Source organism: Coturnix japonica, chromosome 14 (assembly GCF_054131305.1).
Source record: "Coturnix japonica strain WE chromosome 14, WE-NBRP24, whole genome shotgun sequence".
NCBI classification, from domain to species: Eukaryota; Metazoa; Chordata; class Aves; order Galliformes; family Phasianidae; genus Coturnix; species Coturnix japonica.
The window spans coordinates 12697333-12720087 of NC_140676.1; the positions used below are offsets into that span (position 1 = coordinate 12697333).

Consider the following 22755-nt stretch of genomic DNA (forward strand, 5'->3'; position numbering starts at 1 on the left):
AAAGACACAGAACTCATGTAATCAGTTTTTCTGGAGGATGGAGTTGCCCTAGGGTGTACCTACCACTCAGATGCTTTTGGAAGCTCATGAGAGAACACTTGAAAGGAATACAGGGTTTTTCCCTCTTTTCTTTACTCGATTTACATCTACCAGTAACACAATTTTTGAGAATTGAGGACATTAAAACCAATTAGGGGAGCTGCATCTTAATAACTTATTTTTCATGATACTGAGGTGTTGCTTAATTGAACACTGCACTGATACTATTTGCATGAGGTGAAAGATGAAGCTGGGGTGTTTGGCTGGAACAAAGTGCCTTGATTTTCTTTTCCTGTTTGTTTGTGGTTTTTTTCCCCTTCGTGACTTATTCTTGAAAGCTGCTGTTCTCTGAGCTGTCCTGATCCTTCTTAGCTGGAAAGTAACTTTCTTTTAATTTGGAGTAATAGTGCAAATAAAGAAGAGGTGACTCTACAGTCACAAATGGGCTGTGTCCAAGGCTGTCTGATATTGGTGTACTCTGCATGACTTATACCTTAGTGGATCATATACCTGTAGTCCAAAAAACATATAGTAATTTTGAAAATTCTTTAAACTGCAAATTAAGAACTTTAATGATACTTTATGTTAAGATCCACTGGATGATTAAAAGATTGCTGCTTTTTTTTTTTTTTTTTTTTTTTTTTTAAATCTTATATATTCATTGGTTTTGTTCTTATGTGGCTGCTTCTACGATGAAATCCTTTATAGGTTTTAGAAGTGCCACATCTTTTCTAATGAGGTATGATGCTTGCAAAGAGGACAACATTGATGTGTTTCAGGTGTATTCAGTGATGTTTACCTGAGTCTCTGGGGGTTCTGTAACTTGATTACTAAACATCAGGAAGGAGAAGTAACTGAAAGGAAGAATGTTCCTATTGCAGACTGCATACTCTTCTCTTCCATGCTTACCAACAATTTGTGATGCTGGGTTTTATTTTCTGGATTCTAAGTAGTATCTGAGGTTAGAAAATACTTAACAGCCTTGGCTAAAGCTTTTTGGTGTTGGGGGTTAACATCCTCTGTTTGCTGAAACTGTTTCTTATAAGTGATTACTTGTAGCTTTCAGTTTTGTTCTTAACAAGGGTAAGTTCTCCTTGTGTGCTGTTTCCTCCTGTTCCAGGTTGCTGACATAGTAAAAGCAGTTGGTAACTGCAGTTACAATCAGCTCGTGGAGAAGATAATTTCTTGTAAGCAGTCTGACAACAGCGAACTGGTTAGTGAAGGTGGGTAACTTTTTTTCTTTTTTTTTATCTAATTATCTACTATATCAAATCTTCATTTCTTATTTTGTGTGTGGGTCCTGCTATGCTGTGATACAGGTGTGGTGAGCTGCTTGGTGTCTGCTGGGTAGGCAGACAGCACAGTGCTCATCTCAACTTCTCTGATGCAATTTCTGAAACAAGAGTCAACCTGATTCTCTTGAGCTATGAATTATATCTTTTAAAAGTAGAGGCAACTTCCTTTTATGAAAAGGTATTATGGACAACATTCAGATTTCACCTTGGCTTTGTATTATCTCCGACGTGATAAAGAAAATGTCAGTGATAGCATTTCTGAATGCATACAGGTAATTTACAGCACTAAGGCTTTGGAACTTTCAAATCATTTTCCCCTCTGCAAATGTGTTCTGTTGGATCTGTAGCTCAGTAGAGAGGAGAATGGGGAAGATCGTATTATTGTTTTGTTCAGATTTATGTGTTAGTTAGGTGATGGGAGATATTTACAAATAAAAGAGGAAGTTTCCTTCTGTTTTGTTCCTTTGTAGCTAAAGGATACAGGACATGGTTTTTTGAGGAATTCTCTGCTTGCTCGCCATGTGATCCAAATGGAGTATTTTCTTTTGGCCACTTTTACAGCTGTTAGTTGCAAAGGAGTTAATGCAGTCTCAGCATTCAGAGCCCACTTGCTTAGCTAGTGCAGAGTTAGCAGCCCTACAGAGCTGGACAACTGCTGTTGAGGACAAAAAGCAATCCTTTCAACCTCTCGTTTTTGATCTTGTTTTGTTTTCATATTTCTTGGCAGTAGGCCAATGATGAATATTGTACAGTGCCTATATTCAACTACCAGCAGTGAAATACTACTACCTGGGTCCCTAGGCTAAGCCTCAGCTGTAGGCAAAGGCTAGAATGTGGTTCTGTTGAGCCATGTAGAATAATGTTTGATGGCTGCTGTTCTGTGGAGAAAGTAACCAAGGTGTAAGGGATTCTACCTTGTGAAATTTCATGTTTACTGTACTTTATTGAGAAGTGTGCTGAGCACGTTGTCGTGTATCAATAAATACTGTGGTGGTGCTTTCTGAGCTAACTCATTTATAAAATGAATTTCAAACAAGTCTCTTCCAGTCTGACTGGTTTATAGCTAAGGAGGCATTTTGGCAGATGTTAACAGCTGGTAAATCCTAAATATGATGAATAAGATCTGAAGCAGTGCCTTGGTCTGAAAATCTTTACGTGGCTTAGAAGGACACGAGAGCTTGGTAGTTGAGTATGTAGAGGTGAGCATAAAAAGAGTTTGATATTTTGACATTCTGCATCTGGTCTTTTTCAACAACAGGTTTCATTAAGAATTTTTATACAGCCTAGAGTGTGTTCTCCTGCTTTAGACAAATGTGGTACTAAATGGCAATAGTTTCCTTCCATGCTTCCAGTTGACAGCTGTTTCTCTTAGTTCTTTTTCTGCTGCTATGTAATTTCTGCCTGTACTTGAGAAGAAAGGGGATGTGGGTTAATGAAACTTGGGAGGGTAAATGTATTAGCACGTGGTATTTTTGTTTTACTTTTTACCCATTGTTTTCAGTCAATCTGTTATGTCAACCTCCTGTCTTTATTTTGTACTCACACTCAACAATCACTTGTGAGGAGTAAATCAGGTCATGTTTTGTATGTTAACAGCATGGAGTTATGATGAACATCTCCTTAAGTCCTGTTTTAATTAAGAGTAATATGTAAATACTTCAGCAAGTGAGCTTTAAAAGTGGAATTCATTTTTAACTCAGTTTTAGTTAAATGATGCAATGAGAAACAAATTTGTAAGACTTTTTCTTTCTTTGCTGTGATGACACATGAAAAATATTTTCTTGGTATAAATTGGGGTAAGAAGACTGCCAGGTTTCTATATTTATAGGCATATGTGGTAGTAAACAAACATAAGTATGTCTTGCCTTTATAGGCTTTGTAGCTGAGCAGTTCCTAAATAATACGGCTACGCAGTTGACGTACCATGGGCTGTGTGAGTTGACTTCAGCTGTCCAGGAGGGAGAGCTCTGCGTGTTCTTCAGGAACAACCATTTTAGCACCATGACCAAATATAAGGTATATTCCATGTTTTTATTGCTTTTTGTATTTTGTGGTTTATGTTCACATTTAAAAGCAAAGCATGTTTTTTCCTTGTTGTGAAATACAAATAAATTCCAATTTGTTGTTATTGTAAGTATGGGTTGTGGTGAATGTAAGATCTGCAGCAAGCATCACTTGTGATGTATTGATTAGCATATCAGAGTCTACTATCGTTTTAAACCTTACTGTAGCTCTCCCTTAATGTTCAGCCTCTTCCCTGTTTTAACTCCCTTTGTGATTGTGTGGAATGATGTAAATTTCTTATATGGTTTAAATTTATTTGCACTATGTAAATGGCAAGGATAAAGTTAATGGATTTATTTAATTTCTTGTTTCTGAAGATATCAAATTTTGTTTCCTGTTTGGACCAGAAGGTGAGTAGCTGTATAGATGTATCCTAGTATTCAAAATACCAGGTATCTGGAGAAGTTCAGATGAACTGTAGTATTGGTTCCCTTTGTTCGGAATGCGATTAAATCTGAGACTGGAGAGGCAAAATGGTGTGAACTGTGAAAGGAGTATTGCAGGATGCTGAAAGCAGGTGGCTGCATGATGTGTGTTTCTCACACTCCTTCCATGCAGCAGAAAATCTACTTTGGGCAAGTTCTTAATGACTTTGTTCTGACAGAACTCTATTGTAAAGTGGTAGTTTATTTCTCTGTATCTGAGTGTTAGGCAGAAAAGGCCTCGGTCAAATTGCATTCTAAGGTTTAATCATTCTCTTTTCACTGAAAACCTCAAATGTTTTGAGGTAGAATTTGTTAGGTTTACAGTATCAAATAGTGTGTGTAGTTGGGCATTTCTCTCAAACATGGACATAACCAGTTCTTACCTTTTCTATAGAACTGTTGAAATTGTTTAGTAATAGCTAATAAAGATAAAGAATTAATTCCGTAATGTTTGCTCTTGTATGTAATGATAATAACATATCATTATGTTATTATGATGGGGGGAAAAAAGTGTTAGAGACCACTTTTTTAAACCATGTATTATTTTGTAACATCGCATACCTCATATGTGAAGGGTACTTTTCCATTTGTCAGTACTGGTCCTTCTTTCTCCCCTCATATGTTAACTTTGACTGTCATATTCTCATCTTTAGCATTTTGAATAATTATTTTATTCAGAGTTTTAGCTCAGTTTTGTCTGATGAAGAATGGATTAACTCCACAAGGAGGTAACATAGTTGGTTTGCTAATAACTGCTTAGAGCATGTCTGTGGTTTGAGTCTGTTATATTCTTAAAGCAATAAGTCTGGTAAAATTATCTCTTTCTTTGCTTCCTTCCCCCCGCCCCATCTGAGGAATGTTTGAGGCATTGTGGTATTACTTCTCTTGATTTTCCTAAATCTACTTTTGGGACTAGTTTCTAGTTGTTTATTATGTGAGCTCATATATTGATTTTATATTTGCTTTCATGATGAAAAGATGACAGGTTTGAGTTTTTTTATTCATCAAGAAGAAAAGACTTAAACAGAAGTAGAAATGTAAATAAAAGTGTAAGTGTACTTTATGGCTGTAGAAAGTACCTGGAAGTGCAGGAAACATTTTCCTTTTTAATTTGGAGTATATTCCAGATGAAGTATTTTCATCTTGGAAATTGTACTTCTAAACACTTTGCTTTTCTGCTGTAATTGCAAGTTTAAAATATTAAAGCATTGTTTATGTTTAAGCAAGGTTAATTAATTCAATCTTGTGAACTATGAGTACAGAATTTTCTATGGAGGATGGACTGCTTGTCTTCTGCTGCAGCCCAGTATGTAGACAAAGGCCAGAATTTGGCTGTTGTTGGTACTTCACCATCTTCATACTTGTAGCTGTGTACTTCTGTTGAGATATTTTTACTCAAAGAAGCAAAATGCAGCAGTTCATGCACTCAGTGTTTAAGTAATATTGTTAATACAGGACAGCTTAATGCAACAAGTAGAAGTTAGTCTGAATTTTAACTGTAAAAACTAAGCCCAAGTCCTACAAAATACAGTTGTTTGAAGAATAGTATTATTTTTTAGTTCTACAGTTTAGCATCTTAGAAGCAGTGGAAATGGTTTAGTCTTGTCCTTTTTGAGAAGTTTTAGACCTCTGAAATGAGAAGTTTTGGAATATGGGTCAGAGGTGTTTCATAACTGTTATGACCTCACTTGCAGTTAGTGTTCGACTTTCCTTCTGTTATCTGTTGCATTGTATGTTACAGCATATCAGATAACAGGAAACTGTATTAGGAAAGACAAATTCTTCATTTATCTATTTTTAAAAATCAGCAGTATGCTTTCTTTTGTTTTGTAGTTATTTGCAGTAGCTATATTGAGTCTGTGTTCTTGATTAACTAGGAAGGCAAAGACATCCTTAACGTGGGCTTTTAGCCAGGATTAGCTATCAGAAGCCTTTGGGCCGTAGGATGCTCATGAGTGCTGTGTGCACTGCTCTCTGAGATGGGATTTACGAGCTTCTCTACACTTTGCTTTTAGTAGATTGATAGCATTGAAGGTCTTTAATGGGGTTTCTTTTGTTTCAGAGTTTCTGACAGTTTCAGCAGTAGCTGGGTAAAGGTGAGGAGTCCATTAATGAGAAAAACAGAAGATGCAACATGTGCCAGACAAGACAAAGGAGTAAAACATCTCAGAACAAATCAGTTTAATTCTGCTTTGTGTTGTTACCACATTAATGATAGATTGAGCAATTTGTATTATTTCTGGTTTGAGGTTCAGTGGATTTTTTTTCCAGTTGCATTAGTTTTCTCCACGTCTTATTTAGTGAGCTTGCTTTAGAGGTAATTGATGTTTTCTGTCTTAAATTTATTATCACTAATTGCATGTTGTCAGATAATTCCCTAATAGGGAATTATTTTATGCATGTTTTAATGCAGAAATGGGAGAGTTGTAAGCTCTGGTAACATCCTTGCCTCATATAATCTGAATGTCCTGGTTTTTACGTGTTCGGTACAAAGTGTTTATGGTATTTATTATTATGTGATGCGTTGTCAGTTTAAGAACAGATTTACTAATGCTGGCAATACTTCACCCAGTTATTCTGAATTTAGAGTGGCACTGCAGTGTCAGATCAAAGATCTTTACCTTATTGTTGGATTACTTATTTTGGAGAGCTGTGTTACTGAGATGATTTATATGAAAGTATGGAGAAACATCCCAGTACTCTCAATTCCTGGCTTTATTATTATATATTTTATGTCACAAGACACTGGATAGTGGCAAGAACTCCTAGGGAGTACTGGAAATCCTAGTGCCTAACTAGTATGATTATTAGGCCTGCTAATCTACATTATTTTATAATCTGCTTATCTTTTATCCAGTGTTCTTATCAGCTGCAAGATTTTTGCATGTATAGTAAAGGAAATCATTCCATGAAAGGAAGGGAAGGGGAGTGACTCCTTGCAGCCTGGCTGTCCTTTTAATGTTTTTTGCAGTTACTAAGTTAACAGTAGCAGCATAGGTTCCAAATTTATTTAAATACTATCAAGCACTTCCTGCAACATCAGAAATAAAGTTGCAGTTACTAATATACAGCAACATTCTGAATGCCTGGTGTAGATGTGTGCAGTATCAGTGTTGTTAGATACTGTAAGCAAAAGCTTATTAACACTCTGCTTGTCAGTCTGCACAGTGCCATTCTATGGTAGTTGTAGGGATAAAGGCAGTGATTTGGGCTTTCAGGTAGACGACAGGAGGTGACTGGTTGTATTAGAATGCTTTTTAAAAGGTCTGTTATTTTAAGAAGGGTACTTGGCTTGCAGACAAGAAGAAAAACAATACAGAAAAGGTATCTAGTTTGGTCTGTTGCTGTATTCAAGAATATTTGTTAGTGTTTTGAAATATTCCTGTTCAGTGTTGTATGTATAGACACCTCTAAAATGTTCATCTTCAGGCAGGTAATCACTGAGTGATTTTTACTTACCTTTCTGTTTCATTCCTTACTCAGGGACTAAGTGTTAGATGGAAAGGGCTTGTTTGATAATACATTTTTATTTTTAATTTTTAATTTTTGTCTTCCGTACTCAAATAAGTGGGAATGAAAAAAATAATAATAGAATAATGGCAGTGAATTGTTTTGGAAGTTAATGTGAACGATTTTGAAGAAATTATCTTGCTCTCAAGGCTTTAATTATCTTATAAAGCTGCTAAGGTGATACTGCAGTGTAAGTGAAGATTCATTGACTGCATTTTAGAATACAGTGTCAGTCCTTTTCTTAAGTTTTATTTAATATAGGGTTGGATAATTATGAATTTACTTTTCCAAGAAGTGAGTAGAAATTGTGTAATGCAATATGAAATAGTCATTTTTAATTTGGAAAAGTGCTGCTGTTGAGATGATGGTCAGTAAGAAGCTTTGGCATATTTTTCAAAGTTAGTTTCATATAAAATGAAAGCAAACGTAACAGTTTGCTGTCAAAGTATGGTGGGTGTTTGTTAATGACAGTTCAGTTATCAGTTACCTAATCTCTTCTGCTGTTTGTCCATTTGCCCAAGTAATCGTTTATTCTACTTCCTATCAATTTAATTGCATATTAATAGTCTTAGCTCTTGTGATTATACCAGAATCACTTTCAACAGTTAAAGATGTGATTATCTTTTTTTTTTTTTTGCCTTTGCTTTTCATTACACAGATAATAAATACATCAAATGGTAATTCCCTAGATCAAGGAAAAACAGGACTGTAAAGAGGGGCTCAGTTTGGTAAGAATACCTTAGTTCAGTTGGAACTCTTTTCCCACTGCTGTGACTATTACACAATCTGTCTGTTTTCTTTACTGAAAAGTAATAAGAAGTTTCCCTGTTTGGATTGTCAAGTGTGTGTGTTGCAGTGATGCTCTCTAGGTTTATACATGTTGGGTTTCTGTTTCAGAACTCAAGATGGGCTTTTCTTCAGATATTAGATATATTTCATGCCAATAACATCACTTTTTTCCCTGCAGAAAAGGGATGAGTTTGGCATACTAGGGGCAATATAGCTTTTTCAAAACAGTTTTAAATATTCTGTCCCTTTTATGGTAAGTGTTCAGTTTTTATTCTGAGTAAACATCCTTTTTTACGCAGTTTGAATTAATTGGTGTTTATTACATAAAAAGAAAACAAAGGAACGGTTACAATATTCAGGTTAGAGTATTCTCAATAAAATAACATGCATTCACATGAACATAAAACATCTTTGTAAAAGTCAAAGCATCTGATCCAGAAGTCCAAGAGAACATTTCCATAGCCCTTTAAGGATTATGCCCAAAATGTTTGTCTCGCCTACATGAAGCTAATGGACTTTGGCATTCATTTTCAGTATCCTAAACCACTGAAAACGTGGTAATTGGCCTCAGAGGTAGCTTAAAAGTATTCAGTCACTTTTCCTGATCATGAAATTAACCTAGGAAATGATGTTTCACAACAAGTAGTGACACCTGCAGCCTACATCTGTGAGCCTTTCAAATAAATTCTTTTTTTTTTGTGCACATCAGAAGATTGATAGAGATGTACAGGAGAACAATCTTTTTTGTCCTTCACTTTATTTGCCTTTTACATATGAAACTATAAAATCTGGGCATTGGTCTACAATATGCTTGTATTGGTCTTGAGTTTTAGGTTAGATAGTTTGTAATGTTAGTGTAGGCAAAGTTTACCTGTACAGTTATGCATTTGAAACTTGCTTTTATTTCCTGTTGGCAGTGGCCTTTTTGGGGACAATACTAGTCTATAAGACTGCTTATAAACATTTGAAAAAATACCTAAAAGTAATGATAAGTTGGTAATTCTTTAGAGGTATGCAGTTAAATGCATTTCTACCTTCATAAAAATCTTATTTCATAAATAATATCATAATTCTTGGCACAGTGTACTTGACAAGCATCCTTGAGTATGTTCATGAGCTGAACTGAATAACCTCAGAGTGCAGATCATGCTGTATTGAATTTAACAGACTAGAAAACAAATGCATAAGCAGGACCATGATTTATTAGGTAGGAAACATTGTTTTGTTCCTTTTTTTGGTGTTTTGTTGTTGTTTTTCTTTTTTAGCCCCTTTCCTAACTTTCCATTGTAAATGTTTGTTTTTAGCTAATGATTCTTACTGATTCTCTGATTGTGCTCCCTTTTTCTCTTTTCCTCCTTGTATGTTATACTGAGTAGAGCTCAGAAAAGCACTGAAATCTTGTTCAGAGAATCTTCTGAACAAGTGCAGTGTAAAAGAACTGGTTGCAGAAACTGTGGTGTTATGTTGGTTGCGTGTCCCTTGTAGCCAGTTTAATCTCTATGCACTTCACAAGGCTGAGGAAGAGCTGTGCAGTCACACTGATCTCATCCGTCATATAGTAAGTGCTGGAAAATGGTGTTTGGTTCCTGACACTGTGCACGTACATATGTAGCACAGCTGAAATGTAGAGGCAGTATAAAGTTCTATGACTAAACATACTTTCCTGCATCACAGATGCCCTCAGTGGACTCACTGATGAAGCATTTAGGATAGGGAAGGAAACACACATGCCATTAAAACAGCACCTGTAGTAGTCAGTAGCTGTGCTTATTACGAATAGAAGGAGCACAAAATGCAATTCTGTGAAGACTGATCTTCCTTAGAAATGAGTAGCTATATTGCAGCTAATGCACAAAGAACGGACTGATTTCTTGTATAGAACTGGAAGTTCTCCAGTTGTCATCAGAAGTTGCATGAATGGTAGCAGTAACAGGGCCAGCCTTGGGAAGCTGGATTTTTATTTATTTACTTATTTTGAAATTTCATTAAAAATGATCCTAATGTGAAGTACAGATCAAAAATGAGGATGGAGCTGATCTGTGCTCTCTATTGCTTTCAGTCAAATAACGGGACGAAGTATTCTGTCTCCTCACTAGTATGAGGGAGTCTGTGTGTTGGTGGACATTCTTTTGGCAGAGGAAAGCCGCGTGTTTCTGAGTAGTGCCATCAGTATTAGAATTATAATGACTCTGTGCTTAGGTAATGTGATACGTAGTAAACTTATGATCTTGCATTGGAGAGCTCTAAGAAATTTTTATTTATTTATTTATTTTAAATTTATTCCTAAGATTGAATAGTTTTTAATCAGCGTTCAGGTTGAGTTGTTCAGCTGGGGAAGACTTAGAATGTAAGGCTGTTAAAAAGTTTGTTTCAGATTGAAGTAGTTTTCTATTCAAATATTAGTTTGTGAAAAAATCAGCTTTCATGATCTCCCAACTCCTTATTGCAAGTCTGAACATTTTGCAGTGTCAGTCTTATTTAATAACAGTTTATGAACTGCTTAAAAATTCATTCAGAGTATATGGCATTCTGAATGAAAAGTTGATCTATTTTTTCTTTTGCTTTTGTTTGAATCGATGTACTGATAATAATAAAACATTAAAGACTCAAATACACTTACCTTAGATTCTGTCATCTTTTTATTCTTTTACTTTTAAGCACTTCATACATTGGATGCTGTGAAATGGGTGTTCTGTGCAAACTGGAAGCATTGTAAAATAGTTTTCTTCATTTTCTTTGGTTGATGTTAAGCATCAGGAAGCAAATTTGTCTTAAGGTTTTCCAGGGAAAGATGACTTAATAGATAATGGTATGGGATCAGAATTGTTACTGACAATTTTGTCTGTAAGTCTACCTGTGCTTTCCAACACTTTAGAATATCCATATATGCTCATCTATCTATATGTGATATATAATATAGTATTCCAAACCTTGAACTGAACATATCTAGTAACACCCTGTGTGGTTGGTTTTCCAATCTATTCTGTTGGGCCTTTTGTGTGAGCATGTCTTGTGGTGTTAGGTCGTACTAAAACAGTTGCTGAGAGTGGATTTTCAAATGATCAGTTTGTTGTGCAGTGTCTTCAGCCATGGAAGAGATGGCTGCAAGCTTGAGGTGACTTACTGGGACTAAAGATGGTTTTAATCTCAGGATAAACATTCTTTTGACATCCTGGGAGAAATTAGTGGGATAGTTCTGTTCTTGTTGTATAGAAGTGGTGATTTTGTTGTTCGCCTTTCTTGCGTCAGTACATTTTTAACACAATGATCTTTATTCTACTCTGCAGGGTGCTGTAGTACAAACAATATTTTATGTGGGTCACAATAAAGTTTTGTGAGTTTTTTTTTGTTTTTGTTGTTGTTGTTGTTTTGTTTTTTACAAATAAAATAGTGCAATTAGCTATATTTACTTGAATATTTTAGATAATGTGCATTGGCCTGTATCTTTAGAAGCAGTGGGGTTAGATTTAAATCCAACTAAACTGAATTCTAACTTGTTTTGTTTTTTTTCATGCTGCTTTGCTGTTCCTCAGACATGTCACAATATCTCAAATGTGCTTTTGAATTTCCTATTTGATTTCAGTTCTCTCCCATTCCTTCAACCTAAGCTTGTATTTCATCTTTCCTCTGCTTTGGCTTCTGGATTTGTTAGTATTGCCTCTCACTTCCAGACCTGCCCATTTTATAATTTCAGACTTTGAAACTAATAGAGAAATTTCACCTTGTGGAGCTGTGACAAGGCTAAAATCCAACAAAAGTAGTTGCTGATGACAAATGATAGCAAGAATCTTTCTCCCCACCTCAATTGAACTAAAACCCAGCTTGCATTTGAAAAAGCAAAGCAAAAGACGTACTAAGACACAGTCAGATTTTGAGATCCAGCCATTTTGAGCCAATGCCTCTTGGATTACTTGGAAAGATCACCTTTGTTTCCAGATGTTGCCTTTTGGATTTAACTTGATTTGTCCTGGGACGGTCAATGTTGTCAGTCTCAAGCCGTATTTCTCAGGGGTGTTTCCAAGGCGTTGACAAGATGTTTGTTTCTTTACATTAATTTGTACTGAATATTGAACTTCAATGTAATAGTGAAAAAAAATACAAGATATAATACAGAAATAAAATATGGTCGCTGTTTCAACAATGAATCTAGACTTTTAATGCTATATATGGAGCCATTTAAATTTATATTTCACTAAAAAAAAATCAAAATGTTCTACTGGAATGAATCAGTTACAATTAGCAAAAATTATCAGTTAATTTATCACACTGAAAAGTCATTTCTATAGGTTTATAGGTTTTCCTGTCTTTCTGTGTAGGGTCAACTTTACCTGCTGGTAACAGACCAGGGTTTTCTTACAGAAGAGAAAGTGGTCTGGGAAAGCTTGCACAACGTGGATGGTGATGGAAATTTCTGTGACTCTGAGTTCCACCTACGGCCTCCGTCAGACCCTGACACTGTCTACAGAGGACAGCAGGATCAAATAGATCAAGTACTGGATTTGTGCCTCTATTGTATTTTTCTATTTTCTTCTGACTATACATAGTAAATACTGTGTATTTCTAGCCATACATGTATAATCCTATGCATGTACATGTGTAGTCATGCAAAAACGACTAGAAAAGAATGCCTTGTACACCTAGAAGTGTTCCTTTGTATTACTCAGGGGGGAGGAAGACTAGGACCAATCATGAATAGTTTGGAAAACCTGCTTTTAATCTTTGAGAATCCCTTTCTTCAAAGAACTTTGAGTAGAAACGTCACATCTGCCTTGTATATGGAAACAGGAGAAATATTGGACCTATAAACTTCCCTCTGTCTGATAAATTCATTTCAGTACATTGTCATAATTGAACTTTGTGTTCTGATGCCTGCTTTGCTGAATGTAGGTCAGAGCCAGATTGCACGTGGTGATGATGATTTGGTTTTTTGAATAAGTAATAATTTGTGGAAGTCTTGTCTGGGACAAGCCCTATTTGCATTAACACATATGCACATAGCAAGAGCACTTGTAAATCTTACATTCTAAAAGAAGCAAAATAAATTCATAATCACTGTTATTTATTTTTTTCAAATACTTAAGAATACATGTGAGTAAGCAAATGCTTTTGAAAAGACTCGAGCACTGTAGATCTTTTTGTGGACTAAACAGTCTGGTAGAGATTACAGGCATAGTAGTATCTTGAGTAGTCAGTGCTGTCTGACTGTTTGGGCATTTCAAAACTATTTTTGATTGTTTCATTCTTGGTTTAGGAACCAATGCTCCTCATTGATTCAACACTGTTCAGTCCAGTGGGGACAGATGATCTATTGATCATAAATCACAGAGTTCTAATTTGTAGTTTGCTCTTCCTACGACAGCATTCAAATAATTACTTCTACCTAGAACTAGCATGAGCTGAACACTGTCCTTTTACTGTTGGCAAGGAATTTAAACCTTAAATTAGTTGTCTTGTGTTTTTTTTTACTGTGTTAAAACATAAGAACAGTGAAGAGAAAATTGTGAAATAGCTGTATTTATTTATTATTTATTTATTTATTTTCCCCCCAGCATTTCTGCAGTTCAGGTTATAAGCAGGTTCTGAAACAGAACTTAGGAAGATGCATTTGTAGATGAGGCTGGGGTGAAGGGGATGGTACTGTATGGCTGCCCTTGGGGAAAAAATTTACTTGATGTGACTTGTCTTTTTTCTGTATGAAAGAGCTTTAATATTCAGGTTTACTGTTTAGGATTATCTGATGGCTTTGTCTCTACAACAAGAGCAGCAAAATCAAGAGATCAACTGGGAACAGATACCAGAGGGAATCAGCGATCTAGAGCTAGCAAAGAAGCTCCAAGAAGAGGAGGACAGGCGAGCTTCTCAGTACTATCAGGAACAAGAACAAGCAGCTGCTCAGGTCCAGGTAAGAAAACATTATCACAGAATATGACCAGTAGTTATAGTGAGTATTAACTTCATAGTTATGTAGACACATCTGCATTGTAAATGCCTCAGATAGTTACAACTGATGCTATTCACACTACATGCAGTGTTTGTTAAGAACTCTTCAGCTACATTGTTATTTGCTGCTAGAACTTCGGAGTATGCACAGGGATATGGCAGTTGCTACTTAAATACTTCAAAGCATTTCTAACCTAAATCAAAGTTGCATTTATGCAGTTTAAGTTGAAATGATTGGATGAGTTACTACTTTGTTACAAAGATGGTATTAAAAATACACTATTTATAAAACTGTTCAAGTAGAAGCTTTTCAATGGTAATCAAAGTTTTATCTTCATTTTCACAGAATCATAGAATGGCTTGGGTTGAAAAGAGCCACAATGATCATCTCGTTTCAACCCCCCTGCTATGTGCAAGGTTGCAATACCAGACCAGGCTGCCAGAGCCACATCCAGCCTGGCCTTGAATATACAGTTGCTACTAGTATGCCTTCCCCAGCCTGCTTCTCCACAAGCAATTCCATTTGGAATGCTTGGAAAATGTCATTCATGAGTGTATAGACTGCCATGTAACTGAACTTCTTTAATGCAAGAGACATTATTAAAGTTGTTCTGGATTCAAGGATTTCTTAACTCATTGAGACTTTCTTAACACACACATATCAAAACATATGTATTGCATATTTGTAAGTAGAAGCAGTCTGAAGGCTCAATCTTTGGATGCCCTGTGCCATTCAGAACCCTTGATTGGCACTGGTTGTTAAACACGAAACAAGAAGTTCTGACAGTTAAAAGATATGTTATTTCTGCTGCTTATTGCTTAAATACCCAAACCAGTAGTTACTTCTGAGACAAGGATGCGAACAGGATGCAAGGAGAGATTCGGTTCTGTTGCAGAATGGCAGAAAAAATCTCCTTAATAGGATTTAATGGCATCATCATTTGCAGCTGTGAGTGGATAGTAGCTAACTTAGATGAAGTAACAGAACTTATGCCATGTTTTGTTGTATACCATCCACCAAGTTCTTCAGTGCCTTCTAGTACCGAGCTATTAAAAAACCTTCTGCATTAATAAATGTAGTCATCAGAGTCAGCATTTTCAATTCACAACTTCTCAAATGGTGTAGACTGTTTTTATAAATGGAATGGAATTTTCCAGTATAGTAAATATAGCAGTGCTAGAAAATGTTTGATTCTAGATCGTATTATTGAAACAACTGGTCTGAATATATGGGCACTATAGAAGAGATGCAAAGGTCTCGAAATGTATTTTCAATTGATTTTGTTTATAAGAAATAAGCTTACATGAGGGCTTTGTGGAATTCATACTGAAAGACCTTCTACCTTCGTTCTGCTGTTTGCATTATAGTTAGGTTCAAGTTCATGGAAGTTTAATACTTGAAACTGTTCAATCTACAATTGCAGCATCGTGTTTCATTCAAAGTGCTGTTTGTTTTGTTTGGTTTCTACGCAGCAGGTGCAAAGTGCTCCTTCTCCAGCAAGTGGAAGACAATCTGGGAGCAATGAACGCAAACGTAAGGAGCCTCGAGAGAAAGAGAGAGAAAAAGAGAAGAACAGCTGTGTTCTCTTGTAACACTAAATGGATGATAGCATGGAGCCAAGTGCATGTCCACAGAAGCAAAAACAAGGAGTAAAAAGGAAGACAAACCCGTTACATGCCGCCTGTGCCTGATTACCCCACGGATTTTGTTCATGTTTCAGGAGAAGATGGGTGACTTTGTTACAATCATATAGACTTTCTTCAAAGTCATAGTGTGTGCTGCTTGAGATGGAATTCCAAATCACAGTTGGATGTGGCTGTGCTTTGAGTTAGTCATAAGAAATACTGCACCTTGTAGCTGAAAACACAAAGTCATGGCAAGTTTTGTGTCATAGTGACAGCCATTACTTATTACATTATTAAGCTATTTTATCTTCCACTCTAAACAAAGGAGGTAACTGGTTTTTGTTTAAGACTCTTTTCCTAAAGTATGTACACTAGCACAACAGAATCTTGTGTTACTTTCATGGTATGAAACTATATCTTAGCCTGGGTATAGTCTTCATGACATAAGCGCCCAAATAACAGATGGGCATTGCCTCCTCAATGTGTCCAGATATCTTTGCTTCTGGATCTAGTACATTTAGTTTTTTGAATCCAGATTTATACTGTGTTAGTGCTGTCATTGCATCTCTTTGCCAGCTTTCTTGCCCCAAGAATACGTGACTTAATCATATTAAAACAATGTTATTAAAAAATGGGGCATTTATTAATGAGCAAGATGAATATTGTTTGTTTTTCTTGCAGTTACAAACTGGGTATGACAACTCAGATGTTATCAGGGTTAAACAAGTAATTTTATAGGTCATTTATTTTTCCTTTAAGTATTTTTTTCCTCTTGTAGGTAAACTGGACCAGATAGGAACTTATTTATTGACCTCTCCGTATGATAGGTGAACAGCGAGGGGGCACTAAGGTCCATAATAATCCTTATTGTCTAAGAATGCAGATTTAAAAGTAACTATCTGCCTTTTTTTTTTCCAGAAGTACCTTGAACTTTAACATGACGTTAATACGTTCACTTGTATATTTGAGCAAGTGTACTGTAATTAAATACATACTTTGTTTTCTAAATCATATATCCTTAAAAAGCACACTTACGAAGGGTGAGAGAAAAGCTAGGCTGATCTCTTGAGGTAGTTTGGAAAGGTGATCAGGTGTAATATTTTGTTTTAAATAGCTAATTTAGAATTTTTGGAAACCAGATTTTTCTAATTTATGGGAACCAAACAGACACTTTGCATCTTCTAGTATCTATAGAATACAGGAGTGGGATGCTCACTGAATTTTGAGGGGACCACAACTGCTCCTCCACTTACACTGAGTCAATAACAGTTATCTTCTTGCTGAACCTTTTTGATAATATTTGTATTTCACAATTTGTAGATACTTTTGAAAACGGCTGCTTCTCCTGGACAAGCCAATTGCTTGCACGAGTCCGGGACAGCTGAAGTAGCTGTTGGGATAAGACATTCCTGCTGCCAGGGGCTGGGATAATGTCTGTAGGAGGCAGGCTGTCAACACAAGCTGACAGGTAAAAAGCTGCTTTAAAACTACTTCAAGCAGAACTGCTGGGGTGATACTAGAATGAAAATTAGATGCATAGAAGAAGAATGTCTTATTAATTGAAGAGCCAGTTTTTACCACTTTTTTATTCCATGCTTTTTTTTCTTTTCTGTTTTTCAATTTTGTTATAATTTTTGTTTTATAAAGATGAAGTAATGAATGATAGGTCTCTAATATTTAAATTGTAAATGTAAAAAAAAATAATAATAATTCTCTATATTCTCTAGTGAAGTCATGCCCAGGAAAGTAATTTTAACACATAATATATGCAGTTTAGACAAAGTTCTAGGTCAAAGCAAAGGCTGACCACATTTTTTCCTTTGCAGCAGCCTAACTTATTCAGAGTAGTGTGATGGAGGATCACCGACATAACGACTTGTCTGCATTAAGCAAATTACAGAATATTTCAGTGGTGTCAATAATGAAGGCTTAAAGGCAGAATGTTGTTTAAAAACATTCTGTTACTAAGATTTTTCCAAATTTGTGTATTTACATTTATTTATTACCCTTGAAAAATAAATATGTCAAGCTAAGTGTTTGTTATCTTATTATTTTCAGTACAGTGTTGCCACTTCAAGTTTTGTAACAGATTTCATTTGAGCAGGCACTGTGGCTGCCATAGGTGCTTTTTGCCCAAAATACTCGCTTGTATTAGAATAATTCCTGTAGTATTTCCAGTTTCAGACAGATGTGCCTGAAGCCTCACGTACTGTAGTGCTCACGGTGCCATTTGGTCACAAAGAAAGAAAAGCTAAATGTCAGCGTTTGTCACAAAGTAAGTCTGGGCTCCCCAGGAATTCCGTTTCTTTTTCAATAGGATTTCAGGTTATTTGAGACGACAGGGATGCTTTTCAGTTTTCTGTTCATATACTGTTTTCTTTGCAGGACTCAAAGCTTTGGAGAAAAGGTAAAGAACTGCTGAGATCTAGGGCATCGTTCTGCATCAGTTGAGTTTGCTAGTGGCAAAAGTTATAAGCAGGTGAGCTCGTTAACATCCAAAATGAAGTGTCTGGAAGCTTAATTAATGCCCTACTGTGACTCATCACTTCAAAAGTAACTGTCACAGTTGGTATATAAGACAATAGCTGATAAATTAAAAACGGAACAGAACCTCTTATCTCTGTAGTAGTGAACTTGGAAAACAGTATCACAAAGTAACCATGGAGCACCAGCAAAGATGCTGTGTACTTCTGGCTCTGTTTACTTCATTTATGCTCTTTTTCAAAGCTCATGCTCTGGCAAAAATTTATACTTTATTTAGAGTTAGACTTTAAATTTGTTATAGATTTAGCATGCACACACTACAACTGCCTACGAAATGTATATGAAAGTGTCATAAAAGTAGAGTAGAACTTGTTTTCCACTAGATAAAAACTAGCACAGGAGACAGGATCATAGAACTTCTTGTTATGTTGTAGTTGTGTAACAAAGCTCAGTACAAGCATTAAAATTAGCAGAAGTTGAGCACTGCCGTAGTGTTAAATGTCTTTCTAAAAGCACTTTGTAAATGCTCAGATCTACCACTTTTCTTAAGTGACATTCGAATGTAATCTGAACCCCAATAAAGCAGATCCAAATAAAGACTGTCACGTAAGAAAAGGAAATTAACATTCCTGAAAATACACTTATAGACAATGCAAAAAACATTTTTTTGTAGCAAGCCTCTTAATAGATTGTCTTCTCAGAGCTCTTCTTGTGCATCACAGACACATGAGTTTAAAAGTGCAGCATATGCTCTTCTGCATCCGCTTGCACTGGGTTGCTCGTCAGTCTCTGTGCTCTGTATTTCTCATTATTGTCAAATATTTCTTCAAAATTTTATACACAAGTTCTTGAAAAAGTTTTCCAGTATGTAATAAAAGGCAATTTGGCTTCTTGAAATTGCATCTTCTGGTGTATTCTGCAGGAAATCCTACAGTAAAATGCAAAGCTGATATACCTGTAACTGAACCTCTCCCCTGCTGCAATAGATCTATAACCCAAAGCTCATTGGCTTCAGCAATTTATTTTTTTTACTGTCAGGATGCTTATTGCAGTAGCTGAGAGTTATACTAAATAAATCTTTAAATATAACACAATGAATTAATTACTGTATTTTTATATGAAAACAGACTCTTAGAGGTTGTAGTCTTAAATAGTTGACTCAAGAAATGCAGGTTAATTGGTGCAGTGTCCTTAGAAAGCACATTGCAGGAAAGGAAAAACACTAAGCTTTAGTTTGGTTGCGATGTAATGCTCACAGTTCCCCATCTATGCTTTAAGACTCTGGTAACAAGAAAATCTAACACAGAAATGTGTTCACATAGTCCAGCGATAACTAATGTCAGTGTAAGAACTTAAAGCATATGCATTTTGTTTTGTGCTATTTATTTTCTGTTAAGCATGTTCAGCACTAAACTGGTTGTGGTGTTATCTTGAGGGGGCAGGTCTGGTGAGGTAAATGACACTCATCCATCTACACAGAAATCTCTTTGATGGTGTTAATTTTTACTGTGTTTTTATATACCTCCTTCATGTTAACAGCTTGTTTTTGTAGTTGTCCAATAGAAAAGCAATGTATTCAAGCTCTGTTACCACTTCCTATGAAGTGTGATGGGGAAATAGAGTGAGGTGACTAGAACATGGAGATCTCTGTGCCACTTAATTTCCTGGAATTTGGTAAAGGTTTCATCCCTAATTTTGCTGTAGCACAATAAATTCCTGTAGTACAGCACGGACTGGCCAAATCGTCTCACCTAAGTAATGACCAGCACATGCTCACTCCATGTCTGTCCCTGTCCATCTCCTCTTCACTCTTGTAGTTCCTAGGGCAAGGCGAGCTGTTCCAACCCTCCAGTGACTCAGAATTCTTATTAAATGTCAGCTGCCTACTGCTTAATGTTGGCTTTGTCCGCTGTGTCACTTTGAGCTCTCTTACCTGAAGAATCACCTCTGAAGAACTTCCTTAAAGTTCTTCACTGCTTTTAAAGTTACTGTCCTGGTTTGTTCGATTGCTTTTGCTCATGGAGGTTGAAACGAACAACTGAAGTATCTCCTTAATTATCTTTAGAAGTCAAAATAACATTTGTGCTTCTACGTGGCAGCAAAGAACATCTTTGAACAAAATCCTTGTAGGCCTGGGAAGTGCATAGGGGGAATGATTCAGCTGAGCAACAGCACTCAGCACTTCTTAGCTTAAACAGTAGGCTTAACAAGAGACCATTCTGTGACAGTACAAAAAGGCATCTTGTTTCTGTAAATGTGTTGACGAAACATGAAATAAGGCACTGTCAGTGCTCATGTCACCGGTTGAGTTGCACACTAAGGAAGTAGCTGCTGGTGGGGTTGGGTAACAGCCTTACTGGGGCCAAAAGTGAGTGGAAGTTGTGCTGCAGTCAAACACCCGGCCACATCTCAGTGCTGGGTAGGGGCACAGAGACTTGCACAAGTTTTATGTTACTTTCAGTTAATCTTTTGAGAATGTCCTTTCAATTCACGTTCTGTCCGGGTTAAATGATGCACATTGAGAAATTCATAAACAAGGGAAGCGATCTACGAGTGCTGTGATCAGTGCCTTTAGCTCACACAAAGAGATCTCCTGAGCAGGATCCAGAGGCGGATGAAGTAGCATTAATAACGCTGTACCACTACTGGAGACAGGACAGTATGTGTCAGATCCCAGTATCTAACTGTCCTCAGTCCATGTTACAATTCATTATATGGACCAACTATAGCGTGAACGTTTCAGCCCATGCCAAAGGTGCACTTCTTTGTTGTGGAAATTACACAATTAGACAACTGCTTTCTTAATGGACTTTCAAAAGACCTTAAATTGTTCTTTTTGGATTTTTTAGTCTTGGGAAATTAATTAAAAAACAAAAAACACTTTAAGTAGGAAATGTACTGAGATTTGAAACATGGTGTTTTTTCTTTTGTAGTACAGTTATAGGAAAGACAATATTGAGGGGCAAAAAACACAAACAAATTTGATCTTGTATGAGAATGTTGTATTTACCTACATATGTTGCAGTTCAAGCTGATAAACTGCCTCATCGGTAACAAGCCTTTGCTCTAGAAATACAGTTAGGAATGGGTTTAGTTATAAATATATCATGCTGTTTTTTCAACTTCAGTTCCTACTGTATGTTGCTGTGGTTAAAGGTTCAGAACTCACAGTAACTACTGGTGGCTGAATGTGTTTTTGGATCCTTTAACCTTTGGGAGCAGTATTTCACTACTTGTAGCACTTGTCCAAATTTGTGGATTAAATGTCTCCAGCCCGACCTCACACTGACACAAACAAGAAACTGAAACACGGCATCTCAGCGTAGGCTTAAGCACGCCAGTCACGCAATGAATTACAATTGAAAAGTCCTGCAGTAAATAAGAGTCTACTTTTTTTTTTAAGCAAGTCTACTGTCAAATCACCCTCCGTGTTTTTAGTGTGCATATTCAGTGCCCTGCCTGTATCTAAAAGAACTTCATTTTCTCCTCAGTATTTTAGTGCCAAGGCAACAACTGTTCTCTTAATTGTAGGTTGGTTTTTATTGTTTTATTGCAGATTAACTACAGCCAAAAAGAGCTGTTCTGTTAATTATGGCTTTGTTTATAGCTGGGTTTTGGTGGAGCCCTTTAGCTTCAAAGCAGATTTTATATGAGGTGAATAAATAAAATGTTCTGCTTTCTTTCCCTAATTATTTTTTTGCCAGTTGCAGCCATGGTAGACCTTACAATGGAGTTTATTTACTACAAATTACTGCTTTTGGAAATAAAAGTTTTCTTTCACTTGCCAAAGTTTACTGGCTGCTTGTCTTAAAGCTGTTACAGATACAGTGAACCAATGAACCTGCCTGGGAATCTTTAAACTACATCTAATTCAGCAATTATTTGCACTTTAATACTGACTATCTGTAATAATGACACGGTCATTTTATATGCTCTATTTCCAGCAGCTATGTTTGCATTTATGGATTTCTTACGTACTATAAGCTTGTTCTTTAAAGACCTATAAAAGAATGAAACTGCAGTAAGTGAATGGTACATTTCTCCAGTGTTGACTCTTAGGATGTTGTCACGATATTTCATTTTAACCAGGTAATTCAAAGCCTGAAGTTACTTCAGAAAACTGCCACATTTCCTTCCTGAAAGAGCTGCCTGTGTTCAAGCTGCTGTGTAAAGACCCACTGCAATCGTGCAATTGCTCAGCTCCTTTCAATCAGAAGTTTAGTTGTGAGCCTAAAGCTGATTTTGTTCCCCAAATCTGGTTTAACACGAAAGATAAAGAAGCTACTATAGATCTGCTAGAAAAGGGAGGAAGTTTGTAGTTAGTTGTACAGATGTGTTCTACAAGTATGACATGACTAAATCTGTTCCTGCAGTATTGCATTATCGTTTACATCCAAGTACATGATGGAAAACCTTTTCATTATGATGCTACACCATTACCCAACATTGTAATGGTATCACCTACTGCCTGTTCTGTATTTTCAAAGCCTTAATTGTTTATACTGTATTGATCTTTTTAGAGTATGATAAGGAATGGATTCTTCCTTCATAAACCGTTAATTCTGAACTCTTAAATCATTTTT

The 22755-nt window shown here is 36.3% G+C and overlaps 1 protein-coding gene across 1 annotated transcript in view; it reads left to right on the top strand.

Moving 5' to 3' along the window:
- Positions 1-19069, top strand: part of MINDY2 (MINDY lysine 48 deubiquitinase 2) — a 32549-nt gene extending 13480 nt beyond the window's left edge. The window contains exons 5-9 of the mRNA XM_015872404.3: positions 1160-1262; positions 3208-3350; positions 12439-12612; positions 13851-14024; positions 15536-19069. Of these exons, the coding sequence (XP_015727890.1) occupies positions 1160-1262; positions 3208-3350; positions 12439-12612; positions 13851-14024; positions 15536-15655 (714 nt within the window). The 3' untranslated portion in view covers positions 15656-19069. The remainder of the gene's footprint in view (positions 1-1159; positions 1263-3207; positions 3351-12438; positions 12613-13850; positions 14025-15535) is intronic.
- Positions 19070-22755: the final 3686 nt, after the last annotated feature.